At 32.4% G+C, this 26,861-nt stretch overlaps 2 protein-coding genes across 2 annotated transcripts in view; one reads left to right on the forward strand and one right to left on the reverse strand.

The window, feature by feature from the left end:
• Positions 1-19,705, reverse strand: part of Lrriq3 (leucine rich repeats and IQ motif containing 3) — a 176,479-nt gene extending 156,774 nt beyond the window's left edge. Inside the window, exons 1-3 of the mRNA XM_027950994.2 lie at positions 19,547-19,705; positions 11,211-11,459; positions 10,323-10,646 (exon numbers count right to left, since the gene is read on the reverse strand). Coding sequence (XP_027806795.2) covers positions 10,323-10,646; positions 11,211-11,459 — 573 coding nt within the window. The 5' untranslated portion in view covers positions 19,547-19,705. The remainder of the gene's footprint in view (positions 1-10,322; positions 10,647-11,210; positions 11,460-19,546) is intronic.
• An 89-nt stretch (positions 19,706-19,794) lies between these two features.
• Positions 19,795-26,651, forward strand: Fpgt (fucose-1-phosphate guanylyltransferase). Its single transcript, XM_027950996.2, has 4 exons — positions 19,795-19,915; positions 21,170-21,337; positions 22,568-22,660; positions 24,836-26,651. Exons 1-4 carry the CDS (start codon positions 19,795-19,797, stop codon positions 26,290-26,292), a joined length of 1,839 nt encoding a protein of 612 aa, XP_027806797.2. The 3' UTR covers positions 26,293-26,651.
• Positions 26,652-26,861: the final 210 nt, after the last annotated feature.

Raw genomic sequence — 26,861 nt, forward strand, 5'->3', positions numbered from 1 at the left:
TGTTACAATCTCAATAAAAAGAATAAACAAATTCTCCATCACCCAAATTCCATTTTGGCAAGTGTGTGACGTCCATCTGCCAAATATGGTTAGGTATCAGTCCTCTAGGATTGACTCCAAGATTAATTTGTGGCAAAAATGTCACACAATTTTGACATTGTTTTATTATATGTCGGGCTTGTTCTTTAGTTATTTTAAAACGCTTTTGTAAAGTATTAGCATTGACATGGAACCTTTTATGAAAATTTATAGCTTCTTCTATTGTGGAGAAAATATGTATGTCATGTGTAGATTTATCTGCTAACTCATTTCCCAAACTAAGGGCTCCAGGCAATCCTGTATGTGCCCTGATATGTCCTATAAAGAATGGATCTTTTCTGTCCCAGATTAGACTTTGTATAGTGGAAAACAAAGAGAAAACAGTAGAAGAAGGGGAAATCCTACCAGCATCTTCAAGGGATACTATAGCATTAACTACGTACTGACTATCAGAAAATAAATTAAATACAGAATCTTTAAACATCATAAAAGCTTGTAATACTGCATTAAGCTCTACCTTTTGAGCTGATTGTTTGGGTACTAAAAATGTAAAAGTTTGATCAGGGGTAACTACTGCTGCTGTACCATTATTTGACCCATCAGTGAATATATTTGGAGCATTCATGATAGGGGTTTTTTTTTGTCATCTTTGGAAAAACTACAGGATGTTTAGACCAAAAAGACAACAAAGGATTAGACGGTAAGTGATTATCAAATGAAACATTAGATTTACACATGATTATTGCCCAAGTATTTAACTCATTAGCTAACTCATCAATTTGATCTATAGTATATGGAGTAATAATTTTATTGGGAGAAATCCCAAACACTCCCTTGGCTGCTTTTATTCCTTTGAGTATTAATTGTCCTACAGCCTCAGGATACCTAGTAAGAATAGTGTTAGGAGAATAAGATAAATGTATCCACAATAATGGACCTTCTTGCCAGAATACTCCTGTAGGAATATTTTTTGTTGGTAGTACAATAAATAATAAAGGCAAACTTATATCAATTCTATCCAAATGCATATTTTCCATATATGTTTCAATGATTTTTAATGCCTTTCTTGCTTCAGGCGTCAACATGCGGGGTGAATTTGGATCTGATGGACCTTTTAGAATATCAAATAAAGGTCCCAACTCTCCTGTTGGTATGCCTAGATAAGGCCTTATCCAATTTATGTCTCCTAATAACTTTTGAAAGTCGTTAAGTGATTTGAGTTGATCTACTCGTATTTGAATTTTGGGTGGACGGACCATGGTTGAGGATAATAAAACCCCTAAATAATTAATTGGAAGATTTAATTGTACTTTATCTATTGCTATCTCTAGATTATAATTTTTTAATAAATTTGTAAGTGTGGCATAACATTCTAGCAATGTGTTTTTATCTTTATGTGCCAATAACACATCATCCATATAGTGAAATATTTGTAGTTCAGGATTTTGATTTCTAAGTGGCTGGATTGCTTTGTTAACATAAATTTGACACATAGTTGGACTATTAGCCATCCCTTGAGGGAGTACTTTCCATTCATATCTCTGATCAGGACCTTCATGATTTAGTGCAGGGATAGTAAATGCAAAATGTGGACTATCCTCGGGATGAATTGGAATTGAAAAAAAACAATCTTTAATATCTATAGCTAAAACATACCAGGTTTTTGGTAAAGCAGACAATTGGGGAATCCCTGATTGAGCAGGTCCCATAATAACCATCTCATTATTAATGGCTCTTAAATCTTGTAACAATCTCCATTTACCAGATTTCTTTTTAATGACAAAAATGGGAGTATTATGGGGAGATACGGAAGGTTGTATATGTCCCTCCGCTAATTGTTGTTTGACCAGGTCATGGGCTATTTGTATCTTTTCTTTAGTCAGGGGCCACTGAGGAACCCACACTGGTCTTTTTGATTTCCAAGTAATTTTGATTGTCTCAGTGGCCCTTTCTGAAAACCCAATCCATGTCTATTTGTTTTTTGATCTATTTGAATTGGTGCTGTCATACCTTGTTCTTGTTCTCTTAATCTTTCTTCTTTCGTAAAGCCTTGTCTAGCTCTAGTAGTGGGCGCATTAGGATTGATGTTATTTGTTAATGTCAAACCTAATTGATCTAGGACATCTCGTCCCCATAAATTTATAGGAAGATGATCCAATACATATGGCTGTTTAGTTCCTTCACATCCTTCAGGATCCTTCCAATCTAATACCATTGCACTTCTATGGGGATTAGTTGCCACTCCTAGGCCTCGAAGCGTTTGAGTGGCTTGTTGTAATGGCCAGTGTTTTGGCCATTCTTGACGAGATATTATGCTAAGGTCTGCACCTGTATCAAGTAGCCCATTAAAGTCATGTCCTTGAATATTTAGTTTTAGCATTGGGCGAGAATCTAGATTTAAAGACAGCATAGCCCAATCTACACCTGTGGAGCCTAATCCCCTGGAACCTCTTTCTACAGTACGACTGGAAAATTTATCATGTAGGCTGGGTATTATTAATAACTGTGCTATTCTATCTCCTGGTGAAATTACTGATATACCTCTTGGAGAACTAGCTATAATTTTTATTTCACCTTCATAATCGGGATCAATTACCCCAGGACTTATCATAAGTCCTTTTAGTGTTGAAGAACTGCGTCCCAATAATAAGCCTACTGTTCCTTGGGGAAGAGGTCCTTTTACTCCTGTGGGAATGATTTGAACTCCCATCTCTGGAGTTAGTACTGCTCTGGCAGAGGCGCAGATGTCCAACCCTGTGCTCCCTCTAGTTTGTCTGATGAGGGATTTAATGGATAATGCGTCCTGGGCACTACCTTGATGGTGTTGCTGGGTTCCTCCACTGCCCCGTATATTTGTGGTTTTGGGCCCCGGAGCATTGGGCCCTCCAGTCCGTTTTTTGGCAATGGAGCCTGATGTCTTTCTCCACGATATCGTGGGTAAACACTTGGTCCTTGTCTGTTTTTTGATAACGGAATACCTTCTATGGTGGTTTGAGAACGGCATTCATTAGCCCAATGTTTCCCTCTACGGCATCGTGGGCAAATACCCGGTATTCTATTCCTTTGATACCTAGCCTTGTTAAACCCTCCTCCTATGGGGCAACTCCTTTTAAAATGTCCTGTTTGATCACAATTATAGCATGTTTTTGGCCTGGCATCTAAAGCCTGTTGTACTGCTGCTAAGACTTGCCCTTGTTCATTAATGTCTCTACATAATTTAATATATGTGTTTAAATCTTCATGTTTCCATGGTCTGATGACCTCTCTGCAGCAACGATTTGCTTGGTCATAAGCCAGTTGTTTTATAAATGGCATTGCCTGTTCTGTATCTCCAAATACTCTAGATGCTGTCTGAATAAGCCTATCTACAAATTCAGCGTAAGGTTCATTAGCTCCTTGTATTACCTTAGATAATTGTCCTTGTAAATCTCCATGCCCCTGTAAAGTTTTCCATGCCCTAACTGCGTCTGCAGCAATTTGTGCGTATACGCCAGGATCATATTCAATTTGTTGCCGTTGACCCTCATAAGGTCCTTTTCCTAATAACATCTCTAGATTTCTTTGAGGGTAACCGGCTGTTGCATTTCGCCTAGCTGTCTCCATGCAAAATTCCTCATTGGCAACCTTCCATAACAAATATTGTCCTCCATTTAGCACAGATCGACACATGTTAGCCCAATCTGCTGGCGTCATGTCTAAGTTGGTAATGGATTCGACCATGCTCACAGTGAAGGGTGCTTGCGGCCCGTAGGTTGTTACAGCCTCCTTTAATTGCTTCACTGTTTTGAAATCTAAAGCACGGTGAATTCGTTGCCCTCCTGCCTGCTCAAGTACAGGGCATGCTAATCTTTGGGGTCCTGCCTCAGGATTCCGTCCATCAACTACGGGAGTTGAGGGCCGCTCAGCTGTAGATGGAGCTGTTGGTTGAATTACGCCCTCTGGTGATAGAACGGGGTTAGTAGCAGCCTCCTGTTGTAATTCCCCGCCTGATGGTTGTTTTTCCTCTAAGCTTTCTTTCTTCAAATCTTCCTCTGTCTGACTAGCTTGAGAGACCTTCTCTTTCGCTTGACCTAACATGTTTTCTACCATAGTCTGGACCTCTAACAATTTACTTAACAGTCTTTCGGTTTGTTTTTTACTAGTTTCTAATCTACTATAAAGGTAACGCAACCCAATAAGATAGCATAAAACAAAACCGAAACAGAATGAAACAAAAACCGAACAAAGAATAGTTGTATCAATTTTCTCTTTCTCAGGGCCGAATAACTTCAAACCTTGAGCCAACCAATTTTCCCAGTTTGCCTGAGAAAATTCTAGGGATAGGCAGCTTGAAACAAAAACAAGATAAATCAAAACGAGAACACATTGTTTTTTGAAATGGTCACCCATTTTGTTGCCTTCCCTCAGGGGCGAGCAATTTTACTCACCTCCAAGCTTCAGGCGTTCCCCGTACGGGCCACCAGTTGCCGCAGTCTGGCTGGGCACAAAATCACGAGCCACTCAAGCAGGAACAAAGTTTATTTTTTGAAACTGCCGCCAATGTCCGGTACCGCCCGGGAAGATTTTTTCCACCCACGCGGCCTCCTCCCGGACCCGCAGAGAGAGCTCCTCCCCCGGAACTCCCTCCAATTGGTTGTACTTCCCCAACCAATGGGAACTCTCCAGGAGTCCCGTAGCCGGCCTAGGTGAACGGCAGGAGTCCAATATCCATATGAATGCAAATCTTAACATAATCATATCATCTCAATGGCTAGCTGGCGTCACCTTTAGACTAAAAATGCCATGCATCATATACTTGGCTCTTAGCACTTTGTTTTTGTTTTGTTGTTCTCTTTGCTTTTGTTTGCTTGTGTTAACAAAGCAATGAGAACAACAAACCCTTAACATGAGATTTATCCTCTTAAGTACACAACACATTATTGGAATCTATAGGCACTATGTTATACAAGAGTTCTCAAGAATCTACTCATGCTATATAATTAAAAATTTATAACATTAATTAAAGCTCCCAAACCCTCCCCCATCAATCCCTAGTACACATTTATTATCTACTTCTAGTATGTTCTATTATCTATTTCTATATGTACGACTTCAAATGCTTCAAATAAGAGCATTATATGGTACTTGATCTTCTGTGACTGAATTATTTCATGTAATATGATGTCTTTCAGATCTACTCTTGTCATCAAAAATGAAAACATTTCCTTTTAAAGGCTGAATAATAATTGTCTGACAAGTCTTTCTTTATGCAATTATCTTTCCATGGACATTTTGGTGGTTTCCATATTATAGTTTTGAAAATAATACTGTATAAACATAGGAGTCAAAATATTCCTTTGAGATCCTGATTTCAACATTTTTGGATATATACTCAGAAAAGGGATGATGTGGTGCCAATAGTTTTACTTTGCTAAGAAACTTCCATGATGTTTTCTATAATAACTCTTACTTCTTTATATTTCCACAAACAATGTACAAAATCTCAATTTCTCAAACATTTATATATTTAATAGTAGTTATAATTAGAGATATGAGGTGATATAATTGTTTTATCTGCATTTCCTTATGATTAGCAATGCTGAGATAAAGTATTATGTACTCCCTCTATTGTCATTTATGATATATATGTATTTGCATAATTCTATTTTGTACATTACTCAGAATGAAAATAGCTTTATTGTGGCTGTTACTCTTTTATGTCATTTGAAAGAGATCCTCTTTATGCAATCTCGTATTTTTTTTTATTTTTTATTTTTTTTTTAAAGAGAGAGAGAATTCCAATATTTATTTTTCAGTTTTTGGCAGACACAACATCTGTGTTTTTTTTGTATGTGATACTGAGGATCTAACCTGGGCCACACGCATGCCAGGCGAGCGCGCTACCGCTTGAGCCACATCCCCAGCCCTGCAATCTCGTATTTTGTGTGTTAAATTCTACATGGTTTGAGACCACTGTTAAGTCCTTTGTTTTGTTCTATAGAATTTTACATTTATAGTTTATATATTACTTTTTTTTTTCAAACTCAATCTTGTTAAAAATCATCTTGATTAAGGCTTTTACATTGATTTATAAAATTTATAATTCATTTACTTTTTGGTAATTCAGGTTACATCCATAGATGTAAAGATGTAATTTTGTAAAAATAGTCTTACTTTTGACATATTTTCATACAGACTATTTTTTGATCTTCACTAATTTTTTAGAAATTAAAAACATTTAAAATTTTAAAAATATTATTTAATATCTCACTGTAAAAAATGAATTGAGTTGGCATTTAAATATTTGTTTTGTAACTTCATACATATGCATCTTTATGTTGATATTTTCATTGAAAATAAAAGCAAATGAATACCAACTGCTTAAATTACCATTCTACCTTAAATTACCATTCCTAAAATATCATTATAAATTTCTATTTCTCTACATGATGGGAATTGTTAGCTGCCTTCCAAGAATCTATTATCCTTTATTTCCTCATTAATAGAATATCAGTTTTTTTTTTAAAGTGAAGGTTTGTATTTAAAAATACTCATTGTAACAAATTCCCTTCAATTAAGTTGTAGCCATGAGAGTCACTTTCAGTAGTGGAATTTTATCAGAAAAAACATAGGAATTATTGTTTCCCTGATACAAAGTGACAAACTTGGCTGATATGTGCTTTCTGATCTCACCCTTCCCCTTCTTTCTGCCACATACCAGGCAGGATGTGAAGAATCTCTTGCCCATCAGAGTAAATGTTCACTAGCTAAGATAGCAGAGGAGGAGGATAGACTAAGCTATGTTTCTTTATGATTTCTTAAACAATTAACTACACAGAGGACTGCCTGTCTTTGAAATACATATTATATGATTAAAAATATAATCCTTTAACATATTATATGATTCAAAATATAATCCTTGATTAGTTGTTCTTTTATTACATGCAGACAAAATGTGATCCCAATTGATAAAATTGGCTATTTCCAAGATCACTCCATATTTTAAAAATATTATATAGATTAATATATAAATATATATTTCTCTATCGTAAGTTTTTAGATAAATAAGCACTTCAAATTTCTAAAATTACTTTTATTTCATATAATCATCTATATTCTTATCTTTAAAACAAAAGTAATATCCAACTATACCCACAAAAAAAGGACAAGAAATCATTTTACCTCACAATTAGGGATAAACAAGACCCTTCTCAATAGTTTTTAATGTTTTATAAGGTATAAGCAATAATTACATTATTCAATTGGTTTCTTTCAAAATAAACATTCTTCTTGAATTTCTACATCCATGATTTACTAAAAAAAAAGAGTGGTAATTCTTAGAGAAATCATTATGTGAACACTTATAGGATGATTTTTTTCAGTTTTCATAATATTCTGTGTTCATTAATAAGTACAATGAAATATTATATTTAAAATATTGCTGAATAAATATCTATCCTAACAGATTTACATTTGTTCCTTCTCAAAATTTATGAATAGTGCTATAAATTTTTAAATTATCAAAGAATAACCAAAAGAACATTGCTTACAGCAGAATCAACAAACTGATTCATAAAGTAACAAAAGTTATTAAAATAGTTTTTTAAATCTCTATAACTCAAAAAAAATTCTGACAGCACTTTAAGGTTTGTTGTGTACGTGTTGTTTTGCATTCATACGTTTTTAGTAGTGGTTTTCTTCATTTTTCCCCTCATTATAAAATTTTCACTCTTTATCTTCTTAAAATATTTTCAGCAGATTAAATATAAGTTGAACTTAGTATCACCTCATTTTTAAAAACATCTTCTATTTATTCTATTTCCTGCAACTAAGGCTTTATATTTCCTTTGCCCAAAATTTTTAGAGAAAATATTTTATAATTGGCAATCAGTTACTCATTACAATTTCATACTTGCATCTGAAAACTACTGAAATTCCAATGATTAAAAAAAAATTCTTCACCATCAACATACATTTCTTTCAGTGCTAAATTTCTTTGACCCTTTAGAAACTTTCTTCAGTTTTTAACCACTTTTTTCCCCTTAGCTTAAGTGATAATAATGCCCATATCTCTCCTTTTACTCCCTTTTATTCTCATTGGTTTCTCTGCTTTCTATACACAAATTGAGCCTGAGGGCTTGCTCTTAGTTCTCAGTCTTCATTGATCCCTATATTTTCCTGAAAGAGCTTGGTTTCAACTTTGCCTTCAAGCAAATGACTACTGGACTGACACCTCTGGACTTACACCAAGCGCAGAACACTATTTCTAAATTTTAGTTCTTCGTTTTTTCTAATACCTAGTATATATACCTTCACACACACACACACACACAAAAAAAAAAAAAAACCTATAACAAACTCATCTTTCTACTATAACTTTGAAAATGCTGTCCAATCCACTAAATTATTTTTTGTCCCAGTTATAAAGTTTCAAAATTTTAGAGGTATATTTCCTTATTTCTTCTTCTTCTTCTTCTCCTCCCACATCAATTTATTAAAAATATCTCATCAAATTGTGATATCATTTATGAAAGCATCTGTCCTTTACTTTTATATTATTTTTGTTGACATTGTAGTCTGCTCTATAAACCCTCTAACATCCCTTCCTGTCAGAATAACTAATCTCCCTGCTGTCATTTGTTTTTTACCCTCATCTTCTTTAATCTGCTACCAAAATATTGAATAATTGCCTTTTAACTTTGGTAATATCATTGGTTTATGAGCACATACGATGAGAGAACCATTCTATTTTCTTACTCAAATAACTTCAATTGATCTTCATTATATTCACTAAGAAATCTAAACTCTTCTGTATTTTATCCAACTTACCAAACTTTTCATCACTTCCTTAAATGTCACGTGGTCCTCATTTATTTTGATTGTCTTTAATAGGGTCGTGTATGGTTCTATCTTTGATTATATCAGAAATGAAACACCTAAATAAAATTCTTCCTTAAGAGTCCAGATTAATATACCAAACTTAAATACTCCCTCATTTTTTTAATATTTTTAATCATTATACAAAATTATTATGATAGTCGGGGTGTTGCACACCTGTAATCCCAGCAGCTTGAGAAGCTGAAATAGGAGATTTGAGAGTTCAAAGCCAGCCTCAGCAACAGAAAGGCACTAAGCATCTCAGTGAGACCCTGTGTCTAAATAAAATACAAAATAGGGCTAGGGAGGTGGGTCAGTGGTTGAGTGCCCCTGAGTTCAATCCCCAGTACCAAAAAAAAAAAAAAAAAAAAAAAAAAAGACTAAGAAAATTATTATGAAAAACCCAGTTTTTAAAACTAATATTACAAAATCATTACTATATTCATAATTTTTAAAGAATTGTATCTACTTATACATAATTACTGTTTAATATTTATACATACCTTTTTACTTTTAATCATTGTTCAAAATAATTTTCTATTCTTCCTCAAAATGTCTGTGCATATTCAATCATGTACCACATAATGACATTTCATGAATGACAGACTACATATGCAGTCATGGTATCATAAGATTATATCACTTAATGATGTCATAGCTATCTTAGTTCACAGAAGTACACCTATGATGTTTAGACAGTAACAAAATTGTCTAATAACATATAGGCATTGTAACATTACTCAAAACATACTCCCATTGTTAAATGATGCATGACTATATATATGAACATCAGAATTAAACACTGCTTTGCAACATACTTGTTTACTTACTGTATTTCAGATTTTTTTCTAATAGCTGCAGAGTTAATCCCTTCTTTTGAACTTTTATTTATTTGCTCTAACATTGATATTCTATGAAGAACATTTTATTTTTTGTATATCCAGCATCATAAAGATTCTAGGAATCAAGTTTTTCTAATCATTTCTTCAATATTTTATAAATCAACATATAATGATGGTTTGATTATAATGTCACAAAATTAATTGTTTAAGAATGAATATTTTTGCTTTTCCAAAAATAATTTAAATTGTACTTTATAGCATTCTAAAAATACCAAATATTTCTCAAAGGAGTCATTTATATACCAAACAAAAATGAATCAGAGCTCTATTTTCAATTAAAAAGCAAAAATATATTTTTCTACAACTCCATGATTTTAGGATCAATGTCTTCATACACGAAGCATATGAGTCTTTATGAATGCTCAGATAGAAAGCCATTACTAATACATTCATTGATTTATTATATAAAAATGATAAAACTACTAAAAAGTTTATAAAATTCAAGTGTAGAATTTAGAAGCTAAAATTCTACTTCTTTAAAAAATAAAAAATCATTTCTAATAAAATCCTAATGAAGCCAATTACCTTTTTCAAAGCAGCGCAAAAATTGAAGAAAAGTCGCTGGTTATATGCTTTGAATCTTTCAGGAAGTTGCCAATTCTGAATTATTTCTTCATCAGAAATCACATGATGATCCAGTGCTTTGAGAGGCCATATACTGTTAACAAGAACATGTCTATATCCTTTCTTAAGGCTTACCGGACAATCAAACAGAGTGAGAGCAATGAGGCTTGGACAGGCAGACAATACACATAAATTCTTTAACTTTGCAAATGCATTGTCATGAATATAGAGGAGTTTTAGGTACTTTAATCCACTCCAAAATTTCGTATCTGGTAGATTCTTGATCTGAAATATTATCATGAGTAAATTTAGCTCAAATACTACTTTTCTAAACATAACATGGAAAAATACCAAAATATTAAACATCTTCTAAAATTAAGTATCTTGCAAGTTTCTAATTAATAATAAGATAAATATTTCCAAGTATCTAAATGATTTCTGGGAAAACAACATAATACACTGAGTATTTGTAATAAACTATTGTTATTGTTATAATTAAATGCATAACCATATATATTTGATTCAATAAAAATTACTTGGTAAAAGCTGACTCTAAATTTTCAAAAATACTTTTCTTCTATAAAGAATTGGAGTCAAGAAGTATCCTTAATCTGGATTATAAATTTAAGAAATAAAATATACCAAATCATGCATTGTTTATGTGCTTTATTTTTAAAAATATTGTACTTTTAATTTTGTATTAATACACATTTTTAAAATTTATTTTCAATTTTTATATATATATTTTAGATAACAGATTATCTAAAAATAATATTGTGGGTAGATAACATAAGTTCATTACATATAAATTTCATTTATATTCAGACATCTTAAATGACTATTGCTTACCTGATTTCCATGAAGGTCAAGTTTCATTAATTTTATACAATTTTGAAGTGGATGAATATCTGTAATAAAATTATTTGAGAAAATGCATACTTTAAGAGAGATATAAGATTGCAAATATTCCATAGATTTTAAATAAAGTCCACTGAACTTCACAAAAACAAAATCTTTTTGATCTTCGATTATATTTTCATTATAGTGACTCCATTCTTCATGACTGGTTAGCTCTTTTGTGATTGTTCCATGAAACATCTAGAAAAGATGGAAAATTTTTCAACTTTTAAAAATCTACCTGAAAACAAAATAGAATATTTGCTAAGATATAATGAGAATTAATATGAGTATAAAAGATAAAAATTTTAAAAAGGAGTATCTAATTCCCATAGAATATTTGATCCTGAAGTATTTTAAATATCTAATTACTACTGAAAAAGATATAATTGTATTTATCAAAAACAAATCAGTGAAAGGAAGAAAAATATTCTTTTTCATAGAATGGAGAACGTAGAATTAATAAAGATGTCACTTCTAGACCAGACAAGTAACAAAAAACAAAATTGTGTCTTAACAAATAGCTAGTATAATTATTTTGGTTTAACAATGTGTTAAATAAAAATAAAATCACTAAATATTTAACAAGTTAGGAGAATGATAATCTGTACAGTGGCTGAAAAATGCAGTCAGAAGAAAATAAAGAGTAACAACAATTTTCAACTGGTATCAACAATATTTATATTTTAAAGAAAAAACTTACCATCACATTATAGATTTTTATGTTCAATTCAATTAGACAATTAGGATTCAGAATTCTAAAAGCTTTAAAATTTGACTAATTAAATTTATCTGAAACTTTTGAATCAATACTTTATTGTATAATCTTATATGATATATCTCATACATATGAATTTACCCTTAGTATGAGTAATTTTAGTTTTCATAAAAGGTAGTCAATTAGTGATAGTTTAGAAGAGAATGTATAAGCACAAGTAGTCTATCTGGGCTTCTCACACAATAAACCACCTTCCCTACTAAAGGAATCAGTTTTTATGCTGTTCAGGTAAACTCAAGTTAACAAAAATTCAAATGAGAATGTGAAATTCCAGATAAACTCATAGTATAACAAGACATTGGCTATTTTTTTAATCTCCTAAGGGCTAAACCTATAACCCTGCAATTCTCAAGCATCATCTATGTAATTAATTAAAAGGATGAGAAATTTCTGAGCACCACCTTTATATCTATGTATCAGAATCTCTGGGTTAAGGGTGCAGCAGTGCATTTAAGCAGGCAATTCATGGATATCTTGAGAAAGTTCAATCTAAACTAAAAGTTAACCAGCCTTCCAAAATTAAAGAGCAAAACAGCACACATAGACACAAGCTCTTTCAAAATCAACGAGCAAAACGGCACAAATAGGCACAAGTTCTAGAGGCACTGAAATGTAAGGCAATATATACAATGCATCTTTATCGTTTACACTCTTTTTCTAAACAGAAAATATTGTTAGGAAGTCCTTCCTCAAAGTCTCCTTTCAAAGTACTACTTTTCTATTGTCATCTGAAAATATGCTAGCTCTAGAACAGTTTATGACAAGAGCTTAAGAGAGACTATATAAGGGACATATCAGCATGTTTCAAAATAAGACAATGGGGTGCTCAAAAATTTCATCTATAGCATCCCCTTTTTGAAAGCAATATCTATTCTCCAAGAAATCTGCAAAGTAAGAATCACATACCAAAGAAGTGTGTTGTTTATTTTATGATCATGTGTGACTTAAAAAAACTTTTTTTGAAGGTGGGACCTATTTTATGTCAACAGAAAAAATAAGTAAGAAGTACGGAGTTCCTATATACGCTCTCATTAATCCCCCAACCTCTGTAGTTCTCTATTATTAATATATTGCATTAGTATGACACATTTCTTAAAATGAATGAGCCAATGTTAGTACATAATTATTAACTAAAGTCCATATTTTGGACTTCACTGTTCGTTGCTACATGTCTATGGGTATCAACAAATGTATAGTAACATGTGTCCATCATTATTGTATCATGTAGAATTGTTATTATTTCATACCATAGAAGTCCCCTGGACTTCACCTCCTTCCCTCCTCTCAAGCCTCTTACAACCACTGATCTTTTTAATGTCTCCATAGTTCTGACTTTCCAGAATGTCATATGGTTGTAGATATACAGTAGGGCCTCTTTCACTTAGTAATGTGCATTTAAGTTTCCTAAATATCTTTTTTTTCTAAATGTTCATTCTTAAAGCACTGAATGTATAATGGTTTATTAATCCATTCACGTACTGAAGATACTTTGTTGGGTTCCAAGTTTGAATAATGATGAATAAGTTTCTATAAGGATTTGTGTTTAGGTTTTTGTGTGAACATTAGTTTTCAAATCATTTGGGTTAATATCAGCAGTTTACATATTAGATCATATAGTATGTTTTATTTTATGAGAAAGTGTCTCTGTTTCTCAAAATCATTGCCCTAGTTTGCATCTCCCTATGTAAGGAATAAGAGGAATTAATTGCCCCACATCCTCACCAATATTTGGAGTCAGTATTTTGTATTCTGTTCATTCTAATAGGTGTACTGGTATCTCACTGTTCTAATTTGCAATTACTATGGACATATGATCTTGAACATCTTTCTATATGCTTATTTGCTATCTGCATTTTCTGTGAGATATCAATATCTTTTGTTCATTTTTTGACTGTATTGATTTTTTATACTTGAGTTTAAATTTCTTGCATTATTTAGGAAGCCAGCCCCTTATCAAACACGTTTTGCAAAAATTTTTTCCCAGACTACATTTTTCCTTTTCATTTTCTTAATTGTTCTTTTATATTTCACCTCCAAAATTCATTTAAAAAACTTTTGGACAATTAACACCCATCTACCATGAAGTATTAGAGATCCTATTTCCTCCCATAAGGATGAAAGTGATTTTATACTTTTCATTACTGCATCCCAACAATATATACACATACACAAAATTATATAGTTAATGTTTATTTCTCACACAGATCATTACATCTCTAATACTCTATTTTGATGCTTATTTCTACAAGGTATAATATTTACCCTGACATTTATTTCCAGACATTCTAAACAGTGATATCAACTAAGGATAGTTATTAATGTCTGTAGGCTCATTACTTAGCAATGAATTTTTTTATTTTAAGTTGTCTTCTATCAAAATTGCTTTATCTGTATCTTGTTTTATTAATATTATACTACAGCAATTCTATTAATACAATTTTCATTGATTCACTTCACTAAATTTTCTGAATGAATGATGTCTGTATGTCATCTGAATATGTCAATGATCTTCTACTGGCATTATTCAAAACCTGAATTCTTTTCTGTTTTCTATACTGATCTCAGACATTCTAGACAATTTTATGAAATGAGAAGTTCCTGCAATTATGTGAAGCATTCAAATGTATCTATTAGATGAGTAAACTCACTAGCTTTGGGAAGTTTACTGATACAATTATAATACTCCTCAAAATGTTGTACCCTCCCCACCAAAATGTTAAATATGTTCACATTTTCTACATTAGAATGAATGTATGGTAAGGGAACTAATTTGATTGGCATTCTTCACTCACTCGAAAACTTCTTGCCAATAAAACATATAGTCTGACAAAGACAAGCATTATTGAGTTAAATCTGAATTTCAGGTAATTTTTATATTATGTAATACAATTCCTTTATTTTCACTCATACAACTTTTTTTAACCTTTCATCAAAAAGATGTCTACTGTAAGTAAAAATAAAATCTGTAAGAATTAAAAACCAGCGTGATTAAGGGGCTATTCAATCTAAATTTGAGATAATCAGCATATTCCTTAATTCAGTGCCCTTTCTTTCCATTTTGTATAACTGTCTACTTTTAGCTTTAATCAAAAATATTTCTATTATAATCAAAAAAGTAAGAACTAAATACTAGTATGATTAAGCAGACTCAGGTTCACAGCTTAAAAGGATTTTTTTTATGAAAATAAAACTAATTTTCTTAATTCTTAAAAAAAGTTTTAAAATAATACACTGGGGGGGGAAATACTGAATTATCTACGTGGTAAACAAAAATAAGCACTATTTAAATATTAGTTTTTATCTATTTTTCCAATTGTTAAAATTCTAAACAATTAACAACACTGAATCTTAGCTATTGAAATAGTTGAACTCTGTCATTACAGGATGTCACACCTCTCTGCCTTGGTGCAATCCTCTTACAAACTGAGAAATCATAAAAAAGGTTAAGATAAAAGAGAGGACAGTTTTAGCCTGGTATGGAAAAATTTGTTAATTGGGATCATAGGCTCAGTATTCTTTTGAAGGAAAATGGACTTCAGCTTTTTTCAGGTCCAAGGTTTGGAAAATGAGGCAAATAAGGGCAATGTTTAAATTTTCTAAGTCTACTGAATTTCGGGTCAAAAGTAAACTGGCCAAGCTGGTGTTGCTCAAACCTTGCAAGGCAATGTTAGATTCTGGCAAATAGTTCCCTCCCTATGGTGGATTCAGTTCCTCCCAAGAGTCTATAGGGCAAGTTACTGTTGTCAGTAAGATCTCTTAAGGACAGAATAAAATTTTTTCCCTTTTTTATAATTATGCAGCCATTTTAATTTTTATTATGTTTCTGTGCAAAATCATTGTCTTTTATATGATGAAGATTTACTTTTATATGATGTAAATCTCTGTTCCATTCCCACATCTCGAATTTAAGGTATTTAAATGTCCTCTTTCCCATTAAATTATATGTACTCTGAGAACAGGAAACTTGTTCTGTTTAGCTAACATGTAAAAAATTTTAATATAAGACCTAAAGTTCTAAGTCAGACTTCAATACTATTAGTATACATGGATATATCTGGCCGTCTTTTCTTTCCCTCAGAGAAAAAGAAAACTTTCAGGTGAGAATGTGTGAGAGACTACTAAGTACAAAGAATAAACTCTCACTTAGGTAGAAATCTATGTTAATTCCTTGAATTCTTTATTTTGAATTCACAAACAATATTCAATCTCTTGCAAAAATTTTTAAAAACATGTACTTTTCAGTTATTTATGCAGTGTAACAAATCACTCCAAAATCTATGGACTTATAACAAAACCACTTTATTATCTCTGAAGATTTTGTTTTTATTCCACTCTTGCAAGACTACAAAAGCAAAAGTAGTTGATTAGCATTCATAAAACATATTTTTATCTCCTAAAGTTGGACCACTAGTATGTTTCTATTAAAAGCAATAAACATTGTACTAAACTAATTGAAATCTATTTCTTTACTAGTTTAATTCTATCTCCTCATCAAAAAAACAAACAAAAAAGAAACCCCAAACCTCATGTTAATAACTGCACACTATAATATCTGGATAATACCTGGACATTTCATTTGAAGTCTACAAAAAAACTAAGGAAGAAAGTAAAAATAGAAGTTTGGAAGCAGGAGGAAGGTGGAGAATTCTTCTCTGAAAGAATTTTTCTTTCTCCTCTTCACAAGGTAAGAGGGAATGAGAGTTCCTTCAAGAGGGTTCATTGGGGAAAAATATTTAAGAAATAAAGTTCAAAAAGGATAGCTGAGTAAACAAATTCAAGTAAAAAAAAATAACTATAAAAAGAGTTGCTATTGCTGCATGTCATGAAAAGTAGAAGGAAGCAATAGTTAGATAAGTAAAAGTACTGGTAGCAAGCAGAGCTGTACCATGGCCTGTCTATGTCATGCACCATGAACTCCATGGCTCAGGAGCCATGACCCTCTTCATTTGGTTTCAACTTCTTCATATGAATAGGAAAGGGGGATTAAAATATGCTTCTCTAAAACTCCAATTCAACAGTCATATTTATGCCCATAGTAATTTTAAAAAATCTAACTAGCATTAGCTATAAATAAAAAATATTAAATTGTTCACTTAAATCAGATTAAATTAATGGCATAAAAGTATAACTTAAGAAAGCTGTGTTGTTGTTGTTTTTTTTTATGTATCTCACTCTCTGTAGCAACTCTTCAGATAATCTCCAAGAGAGGCACAAATGCCTTCACAGAACATTATTTTTCAATTGATTATACTCTAATTTGCTCAATGTCTTTATTAAAATATGGGATCTAAGACCAAGATTGTTTCCAGTGTTTGATTTGGCATAATTAATAAGCTTACTATTTAGCTGGATTGGTATAATGTACACTGGTAAAATAACACTCTGGCAAATACCTGGTTCATTCTTTGTGGTAAATGCTCAGGTAAAATAATAATGCTCTGATAGTTTAACTGCTTAAACAGTTATATCACACTGTGTGATTATATTGAATATAGACTTAAAACTTTTTACTTACTATAATTACAGCCAAAGACATTTGCTACCACTCAGTATACTGAATTTTTTAAAAAATTACTTAAAATTTAATGAAATGTGATAAAAATAAAAAAAAACACAAGAGCAGAAAAACCATAGCTCATAATGTGGCATATTCACTTCCAGCATATTTTATGTGAACAATGTAGTCATATTTGGAATAAATAATTCTATTTCTATGACACCCTTCATAGAGCCAAGAAATGCTCAATTTATACTCTGACAAAGTATTATTATTATAGTTCTTTACACTCTGAATTTTTTTTTGGTTACTCTTTTATTGTTCACTTCACCTTATTAAAATGTACAGTACCTGAATATGTAGGACCTATTAATTTCCTTAGGAGCTCAATCCAACTCATAAACTGTAACTCCAGCGCAAACGTCTCTCCTCAATTCCATGTTCACATGTATGGTGCACACAGGCATAAACAAACTTCTACTACATAGGCATATATGTTTATTCCACATGTCCAAAATCAAATTATGTTCTCTACCCAACCAAGCTTCTTCATCCTTAACTTTCTCCATCTCAACTGATGACCACTCCAACCTCAGGCAGTCATTTTTTACTTCACTCTCTAATACTCCACACCCATTCTATCAATAAATTTTATTGGTTTTGCCTTCAAAATTTATCCAGAATCTGACCAATTTCTCACCATCGTCACTTTTACCATCTTGGCTAACTATCACTTTTATGCATTATTCCAGTTACCTCCAAACAAATCTTCCTGCTTCTTTCTTTATTGATCACCCACTATAATCTATTTTCACAGTTCTGAGTGATCATTTTAAACATAAGGCAAATCACATAAAAACTCTGGAATAGTTTGTTTTACTCAGGAGTAAAAAACAAAATCCTTTCTATAGCCTTTCTCTTTTTGACCTATCTCTTGCTACTTTCTGTATTGCTCATTCTCAATTCAGTCAATCTGTATTTTCTATATGTCCTTCAAAAAGAATGTAGTTTTTATAAACAAAAAGAAAAGTTTTAAAAGACAAAACTGAAAGAGCGACTGGGATTGTAGCTCAGTGTTAGTGCACTTGCTTAATATAAGCAAGGCTCTGCGTTCAATCTCCAGCATCACAAAACAAAACAGAAACAACAGTAATATGCCCTTTTACCCAAATGCTTTCACTATTAAGTACAGAATTATATATCAAGGTCCACCACCTTTAGAAGAAAAACTATGTTACCTTACAATCTATGTAAGTTTCAAGGGCCTTGGTTGCCTAAGCTCCTAATGAAGACTTTAGTGGAGAGGCTTCTCAAATAAATCAAAACATATGGTGGAGTGCCACAAATTCTGGGTTTGGGATTGAAATATAGTTCTCAAATCTTGTTATTTACTAATTTTCATACCTTGACTAAGTCATTATTCCCTGATTCAGTTTTCTTATGCATAAAGATGAAGAGCTTAATTTGTAGAGCTCACCATAAACTTGGTGTTTCACAAAAGAAATATATAATCAACAAAAATACATCTAAGGCTGACTTATCCCCAGTAATGTTACCAAATGTTCTAAATTAATTTACACATACAAAAGAACACTGAAGCGCAAAATAAATAAATAAATAACAAATATCAGAGGCCTGAATTTTATACAACTTCAAAGACCACATCTGGGAGACAGGCATGTGTACCCGGGAACCCAACTCAAAAAACAGAGGTGGTGTGTGTGGCTCACTCTTTTAGGAGCTGCAAACGCAAAGAAGCCACAAACCTACAGTTCCTGAAGAGAATACTGACTTTACTCAGCTATTGTATGGCCCCGGAGTAGGGGACAGATGGCTCCAGATGACTCGGGGGTTGAATTTATCTGACAAGATGTTAGGGAAGTGCTTCTGACTAAAACAAACCTCCAGGTAGGACTAATCACACGGGCGAGAGTGTGGGAATCTGGGTTGCACGTCGTTTTCTCTTTAGCGGGTTGGTTCCAACAACTGTGTCATCCAACCTGAACTACTCACCGGGTCAACTGGGCCGTAAGAACTTATGAGCTGGGGAAAAGTGGCCCAGATCCTGCACAGTCCAACAAATTGCTAGCCGGCCATCTGCTACAGAGACCGTTGCTAAGGAAACCGGCAAAGATCCAGCTCAGCCCATCAACGCCTTCCGGGTGGAGACGAAAGCACTCCTGGCGTAGTTACGTGAGGGACGCACGGAGGGGGCGGGGCAGCGGTAACCGGGTCAGGGAATGCGTGGCGTCCCACCGCGCATGCGTGCTGTGCTGCGCGGGCTCTGGAAAGGTGGGGCCATGGCCAGCGCTAGGGTCCCTCTTGACGTAACTCTGAGAGAAGCCACCCAACGAAAATTGCGGAGATTTTCAAAACTGAGAGGTACCGAAGGAGGAACCAAGATCTCCTGGGCAATGAAGAGGGAGGGTGTCTTCCGAGGATTGTCGCTTCCTTTCTGCCTCTCACCTGCAGTCTTTAAGTTGCTGACCCAGGAATGGCAAATACTTCTTTTGAGTGTTTGTCACTGTCCTCTCTTTACGTTATGCTTAGTGCCTTTTTAAAACTTTATTCCTGGTAGTGTAGACATCAAAATAAAGGAGGAGGAAGGAGAAAAAAATTTTATCTGACTTTTGAAGCTCTAAATCGAAGTTATGCATTGCTTAGTTCATTAGAGGAGATCTGGAGCATGCTGTTTTGACCCTTATAAGTGAATTTGATTTTGCCCTTACTCCCTACCGGCTACCCCTCACCTATTTGTTCTCTAATGCAAATGCTTACTGAGAAGGGCAGCAATAGAACATGGAGGAATTATGGCTTAAGTTTTTAAGTGGAAGTTCGGTATTTAAAAACTACCTGTGCCATTTATCATTCCTTGTACAATTATCTAATAAAAGTATTTTATTTTCAGTGATTGCCTAAAAGCCACTAGTATTTGGATAACAGTAAAATATTATCCGCTATTGAACCCTAGCTTACAGGTCTTGTTTGTTAGCTAATAAAAACCCTGGTTCATCCTTTTTATTGATAAAGAAGTGACTCAAACTGTTTACCAAAAGTGCAGTCTGTATTTTAAGGAGTTCATCAGAAAATTGGGACCTTTTATGTTATACAGTACCTGGTGTCATAGTCCAATAGCCTATGTAAACTTCCATGACTCATATTAACGGAAGGAAAAAAATGAAGTAATAAACAGCAACATTGAAGAAATAGGTCCTTGGATTGAATGTTTCGTAGCCAACAAGCCCTAAGTGGCTCTGATAGATGAGAACTGATTTTTAAAGCAGGATACTCAATTATTTGGTTCTTTGTGTATTATTCTTATTTAAGAATTGAAATAATAGTCTTTGGAAAATAAAAAGAACCTCACTTAATCAAGAAACATTAAATCTTTTAGAATTTCTTAAAAAATAAACTGTAAACCCTGAAAGGGGAAAAAAAAAAATGAGCAGTCTTCATTAGAACTATTTTAATCATAAAAACAGGACACTAATTATTCCCTAATTTTCAAATGCAGAAGATGCATTTTTGAAGGGAATTATGGAAGTTATCTTTTCTTTTCCCTTAAGAGAGGCAAACTTGTAACAGCTAGAGAATTCTGATAATATTTGTTATCATTTTCTTGCTTTTTCCAAATAGGCAAACCTGTGGCAGCTGGAGAATTCTGGGACATCGTTGCAATAACAGCAGCTGATGAAAAGCAGGAACTTGCTTATAGGCAACAGCTGTCAAAAAAGCTGAAAAGAAAGGAATTACCCCTTGGAGTTCAATATCATGTTTTTGTTGATCCTGCTGGAGCCAAAATTGGTACGCATTTTATGAACAGGTTTATAATACAAGATTCTGGGCAGAATAATAATTGAAGAAAAGCTTTTCTGGGTTTATAGTTCATAAGCTCCACCTATAGCCTTTACAAACTTTAAAATTTGAATGTAAATTGACCTTTCTAAAGAAAGATAAAAGGCATAGCCACTGTTCTTAATCCATTGTGACTTATAGTGGAAAATTTCCAGAATGTATTTGAAAGAGAATTTTATTAGTTTTAATGAAATTTTGTAAGTATTCCTTTGGACATTATCAGTAGACTTTTTACGGTGCCTCCCAAACCCACTGTTTTTCAGAAATTTACATAAAGAAAGCAAATCAGAAAAAAAAATTAAATAGATACATACATACATCATATATAGATGGCCACTTGGGAATACAATGCCGAACACAAAATACAATGCATAACATACATTCATCGTATATAGATGGTCACTTTAGGACACACTGCAGAATGTAAAGAACACAAGTCTAGTGGTTTAAGTATCATAGAATATTTACTTGAAAATTCCAGTTTAAGTCAGCTTTGTTCTTTGACCTTCCTTCTTTCCTTTGCAAATAAAATTAAATGCTGTTTTTCTAAAGGCTGTTTTCCATATGATACTTAAAGCTGAAGTCCCTAGCCACCAGCATGTATGTGTATAATTCTATCTTTGTTCTTATTAGCCAGTGTTGTCTTAATTCCATCAACAATGGGGTCAGTACTTGTATTATTCTATTGTATAGATAAGAATCTAAGGTACAGATCTTGCCTAGTTGGTAGTTATAACTAGTGTGGTTGTTATGTTTGGGATGGTTTTTAGTCCTAAAAATCTTTTTAGATTTTTGTGAATTTTATTATGTCACCTTGGGTTTATTAAAATACAAATCAATAGAATAAATTTTATGATTTGTAACTCCATGTGTTTATATGTCACAGTCTTCCTGTGTTAAACATTGTATAATTTAGCATTTTTTTAATTACTATTTTTAAGGAGAATATTAGCAAATCTTTTGTTACTGAGGGCTGCTTTCTAGGTTTCTTTACTGATATTCATTTGTTTTATTTGCTATGGCATGTATTTATTTTATTTTTTACCAGTACTTTTGCTGTCAATTTTAGCCAAAGCCATATTCTTATCCTTATCTTTAAAATAATCATATCCTTAAAATTATAACCTTGATTTTAGTAGGTTTCTATTAAACAAGTCTTCCTTTTTATTTACTTTAAAGGAAATGGAGGATCGACGCTTTGTGCTCTTCGATGTTTGGAAAAGCTATATGGTGATAAGTGGAATTCTTTTACTATCCTGTTAATTCACTCTGGTAAAGTTATAACTTTATTAATTTTATTTTCTTTTGAATTATTCTACCTTTGTTACCTTGGGGACTGTTTCTCCCTTTACTCCTATTTATTCTTTGAAATTATTTTACTTTGAAAACAAATTATCATACTTTTCTTGCTATTTTAGGTAATAAGTGTACAATGATTTTCACAAAGTTTATTGTAAAAGTTATTCATCTCATACATCATCATCTTTTCATGGATATTGTTTTGTCTTTCATATGCATGTAGAAAATTATTCTTCCTTAAATGGAACTCATTGAAATATGATCATTTCTCAAGAGTTCTTTGGAGGAGATTCTTGCTGTGGGGAAGAGGCCAATTTAGCACTATTATTACTAGACTTCTGCTAAAACTTTCAGTCTAGCACTTTTGTCTGATTATTGTTAACTAAAGGCCATAATCCTTAGAGTTTTAAAAACATAAAGAAAAAATGACAAGACATGGAGTCCTCAAGTATGTATACCAAGGGGGAAACACACAGAGATAAGGAAATTTTAAAACAGAAAATTGAAAGAACATAATTTCAGAATAAAGCGTAGTTTTGGGGGGTTTTTTTGGTTTTGTTTTTTGTTTTTTTGTTTGTTTGTTTTGTTTTGTTTTTGCATTTATACAAAGAATAGTTTGAATACACTTTATTGTGTGAAAATTATGGTTACATGAAAACCTCTGTTATTTTTTATTATATGCTAGAGGACTAATGAAAACTTTGTCATGGATTGTCACTGGTCCAGGGACACATATATTTTAAAAGCATTCATCTACATAGTCTCTAAGGCTTTTTTCATTTCTTATGATTCACATATAGGATCATGATTCTTTGTAAAGATGATGTGAACAATGTACAACCAAGTTCTGGTTTCTAGACTAATTAAATGTAAAACAATTCAATTTATAGTTTTAGTCTAGAAAAGTAACTATAACTATAAATTTTAATTAGACACCAAAAAATAATACATAGTTAGAAATATAGTGGGCCCTCTATATCCATAGGTTCCACATCTGTAAACTCAATCAACCATGAATAGAAAATATTTGAGAAAGAATAATTGAGGCTGTACTAAACATTTGCCCACATTTTTCTTATCATTATTCTCTAAACAATACAATATAGCAACTATTTAATACATTATTTTAATAACATTACTTTATATTACAATTTACTAGAGATGATTTAAAGTACACAAGAGAATACTGCATGCAAATACTGTGTCATTGGATGTTGATATCCTCCTGGGTCTTGATCCAGTCTCTGTGAATGCTGAGGGACAGCTGTAGATAATTCATTAGTGCTAAATTTTACTATTGTCTAGTCTTGGAAAAAGGAAAAATAGAAAGTTATAATTAGCTGTCATTTGTTGAACAGTGTACTAAGTGCCAAGTGCTTTATCTGTATTATTGATCTCACAAAACATGATAAGGCAAGTGTTATTTCACTTGTGCTGATTTGGAGTAAGTCCAAAGATAAAAAGCTTAAAAGTGGTGAACCAGGTTTGCACTCAATTTTTATCACTCTTTCTACTAAGATAAGCTACCTCTCACTGTAATTATTTGCATAAAAATGATATACGATATTTAAAGTACTTAAGAGAACACTTTTCAATGAATTAAGAAGTTATGATGTTCAACTTACAAGGAAAAAGCCTGTTTAAATGAAAAGTAAGTATAAATTTTTAAGTGTTTTAAGTGTATATAATTTGAAGGAAGATGATGCACCTGAAAATGAGAGTTTAATAGAAAATTATATTTTGGAATTGTTACATTGTTATTTTTGTAATTTTTTTCTATGAAATAAAATTTTAATGTGTGAATTTAAGAGCAATTGAAATTTATTATTTAAATGCAAATACAACATCAAGTTTTAGCCCACAGTCCTTTTTACTTGTTATACAGTTGTTCAAAACAATTTACAGGCTCTATAATATATTAGACTTCTGTACTAAACTAAAATCTTTAAAATTGTATTATATCAAATGGCTACAGGAGAATTGCTGTTTCATTTTTAATCTGGATTTCATTATCCTTTCTAGAATTATAGTAACACATAGAATATAAATATATTTAGAGATATTTGAGTTATAATGGATGTCCCTGGATTTTGAAAATGTTATAAATATTAGTACACTTTAAATGTTTATTCTTTTTAAATTTTATAGGTGGCTACAGTCAACGCCTTCCAAGTGCAAGTGCTCTGGGGAAAATTTTTACTGCCTTACCACTTGGTAATCCCATTTACCAGATGTTGGAATTAAAACTAGCCATGTACATTGACTTTCCCCCACATATGAATCCTGGAATTCTTGTTACCTGTGCAGATGATATTGAACTTTATAGTATTGGAGAATTTGAGTATATTGAGTTTGATAAACCTGGCTTTACTGCTTTAGCTCATCCTTCTAGTGTGAAGGTAGGTACAACACATGGAATATTCGTCTTAGATCCTTTAAATTCTTTAAAACATAGGGACCTTGAATACAGATGTTGCCATCGTTTTCTTCATAAGCCCAGCATAGAAGAGATGCATCAGTTTAATGCTGTGTGTAGACCTGGAAATTTTTGTCAACAGGAGTTTGCTAGGGGTGACACTGCCTATCTCCAATTAGACAGTGAGTATGTCTATACAGATAGTGTATTTTATATGGATCATAAATCAGCAAAAAAGTTACTTGCTTTTTATGAAGAAATAGGCACACTGAACTGTGAAATAGATGCCTATGGTGACTTTCTGCAGGCTTTAGGACCTGGAGCAACTATAGAATACACCAGAAACACATCAAATGTCACTAAAGAAGAATCAGAATTGGTAGATATGAGGCAGAGAATATTTCATCTTCTTAAAGGAACATCACTAAATGTTGTTGTTCTTAATAACTCCAAATTTTATCACATTGGAACGACTGAAGAATATTTGTTTCATTTTACTTCAGAGAGCAGTTTAAAGTCAGAGCTTGGCTTCCAGTCCATAGCTTTTAGCATCCTTCCAGATATTCCAGAATGCTCACGTAAAGCATCCTGTATCATTCAAAGTATATTGGATTTAAGATGTTCTGTGGCACCTGGCTCAATTGTAGAGTATTCCAGATTGGGGCCTGATGTATTTGTTGGGGAAAACTGTTTTATTAGCAATTCTTATATCATAACAAAAGCTGTGGTGCCTGCATACTCTTTTGTGTGTTCCTTAAGCTTGAAGGTAAATGGACACCTAGCATATTCAACCATGGCATTCGGAGTGCAAGACAACTTGAAAAATAATGTTAAAACATTGTTAGATGTAAAGTTACTTCAGTTCTTTGGAGTCTCTTTTCTATCATGCTTAGATATATGGAATCTTAAAATTACAGAAGAATTGTTCTCTGGAAATAAGACACATCTGAGTTTGTGGACTGCTCGCATTTTCCCAGTTTGTTCTTCTTTGAGTGAATCAGTCATAACATCGCTAAAAATGTTAGATGCTATAAAGAACAATTCACCATTCAGCCTGAATAGCTATAAGTTGTTTTCAATTGAAGAAATGCTTGCCTACAAAGATGTAGAAGATATGATAGCATATAGGGAACAAATTTTTCTAGAAATAAGTATAAATAAAAAGCAGTCTGATTTAGAGATACCATAAATATTGTATACTTTGCCCTTCTATGAACATGATTAAAAATACAGGCATTGTCTGTAGATATTTTGGGGAGGATTTAGTAAAGCAAATTAGTGAAAATTGTATTATTTGCTGTAGTATTTTAACACAAAAATACAGATAAACCATTTTTAATTGAATATTTCAAAACTGACTTCAGAAAAGAAATACATTTTAGATGTTTTTTTTGTTGTAATTTTCTTTTTATAAGGATGTATATGTGGAGCACTTTTGTTTACATCATGAATACTAGTTTTAAAGGAAATTTTAAACACTAGTCTGTTTAGAACTTATTCATTTTCTTTTGGACTTTGGTTCAAATAAAGTCTAAGTGTTATTGGCAATTCTCTCCCCAAATATAGTCTTATTTTTAAAAACTAATAAAAATGACATCTTACAGGATCTTCCAAATACTGTAGGAATACTTTTCCAAAAACAAATTCATAGCTAACAAATTCAGATTAAATCAATGCTTAATATTTGAGATTATTTTAATTGATAAATAACTAGATACAAATTGTTCTGATAATAACAAATTGTGTCTCATTGATCTT

This window comes from Marmota flaviventris, chromosome 10 (genome assembly GCF_047511675.1).
Source record: "Marmota flaviventris isolate mMarFla1 chromosome 10, mMarFla1.hap1, whole genome shotgun sequence".
Lineage (NCBI taxonomy): Eukaryota > Metazoa > Chordata > Mammalia > Rodentia > Sciuridae > Marmota > Marmota flaviventris.

What these genes read in the sequence shown, in the direction of transcription:
- Fpgt (XM_027950996.2), top strand. Translation starts at nt 19,795, where the DNA reads ATGCGTGCTGTGCTGCGCGGGCTCTGGAAAGGTGGGGCCATGGCCAGC. An exon ending in GAGATTTTCAAAACTGAGAG is followed by an intron (nt 19,916 to 21,169) that starts GTACCGAAGGAG and finishes TTTTCCAAATAG; the next exon opens with GCAAACCTGTGGCAGCTGGA. An exon ending in TCCTGCTGGAGCCAAAATTG is followed by an intron (nt 21,338 to 22,567) that starts GTACGCATTTTA and finishes TTTACTTTAAAG; the next exon opens with GAAATGGAGGATCGACGCTT.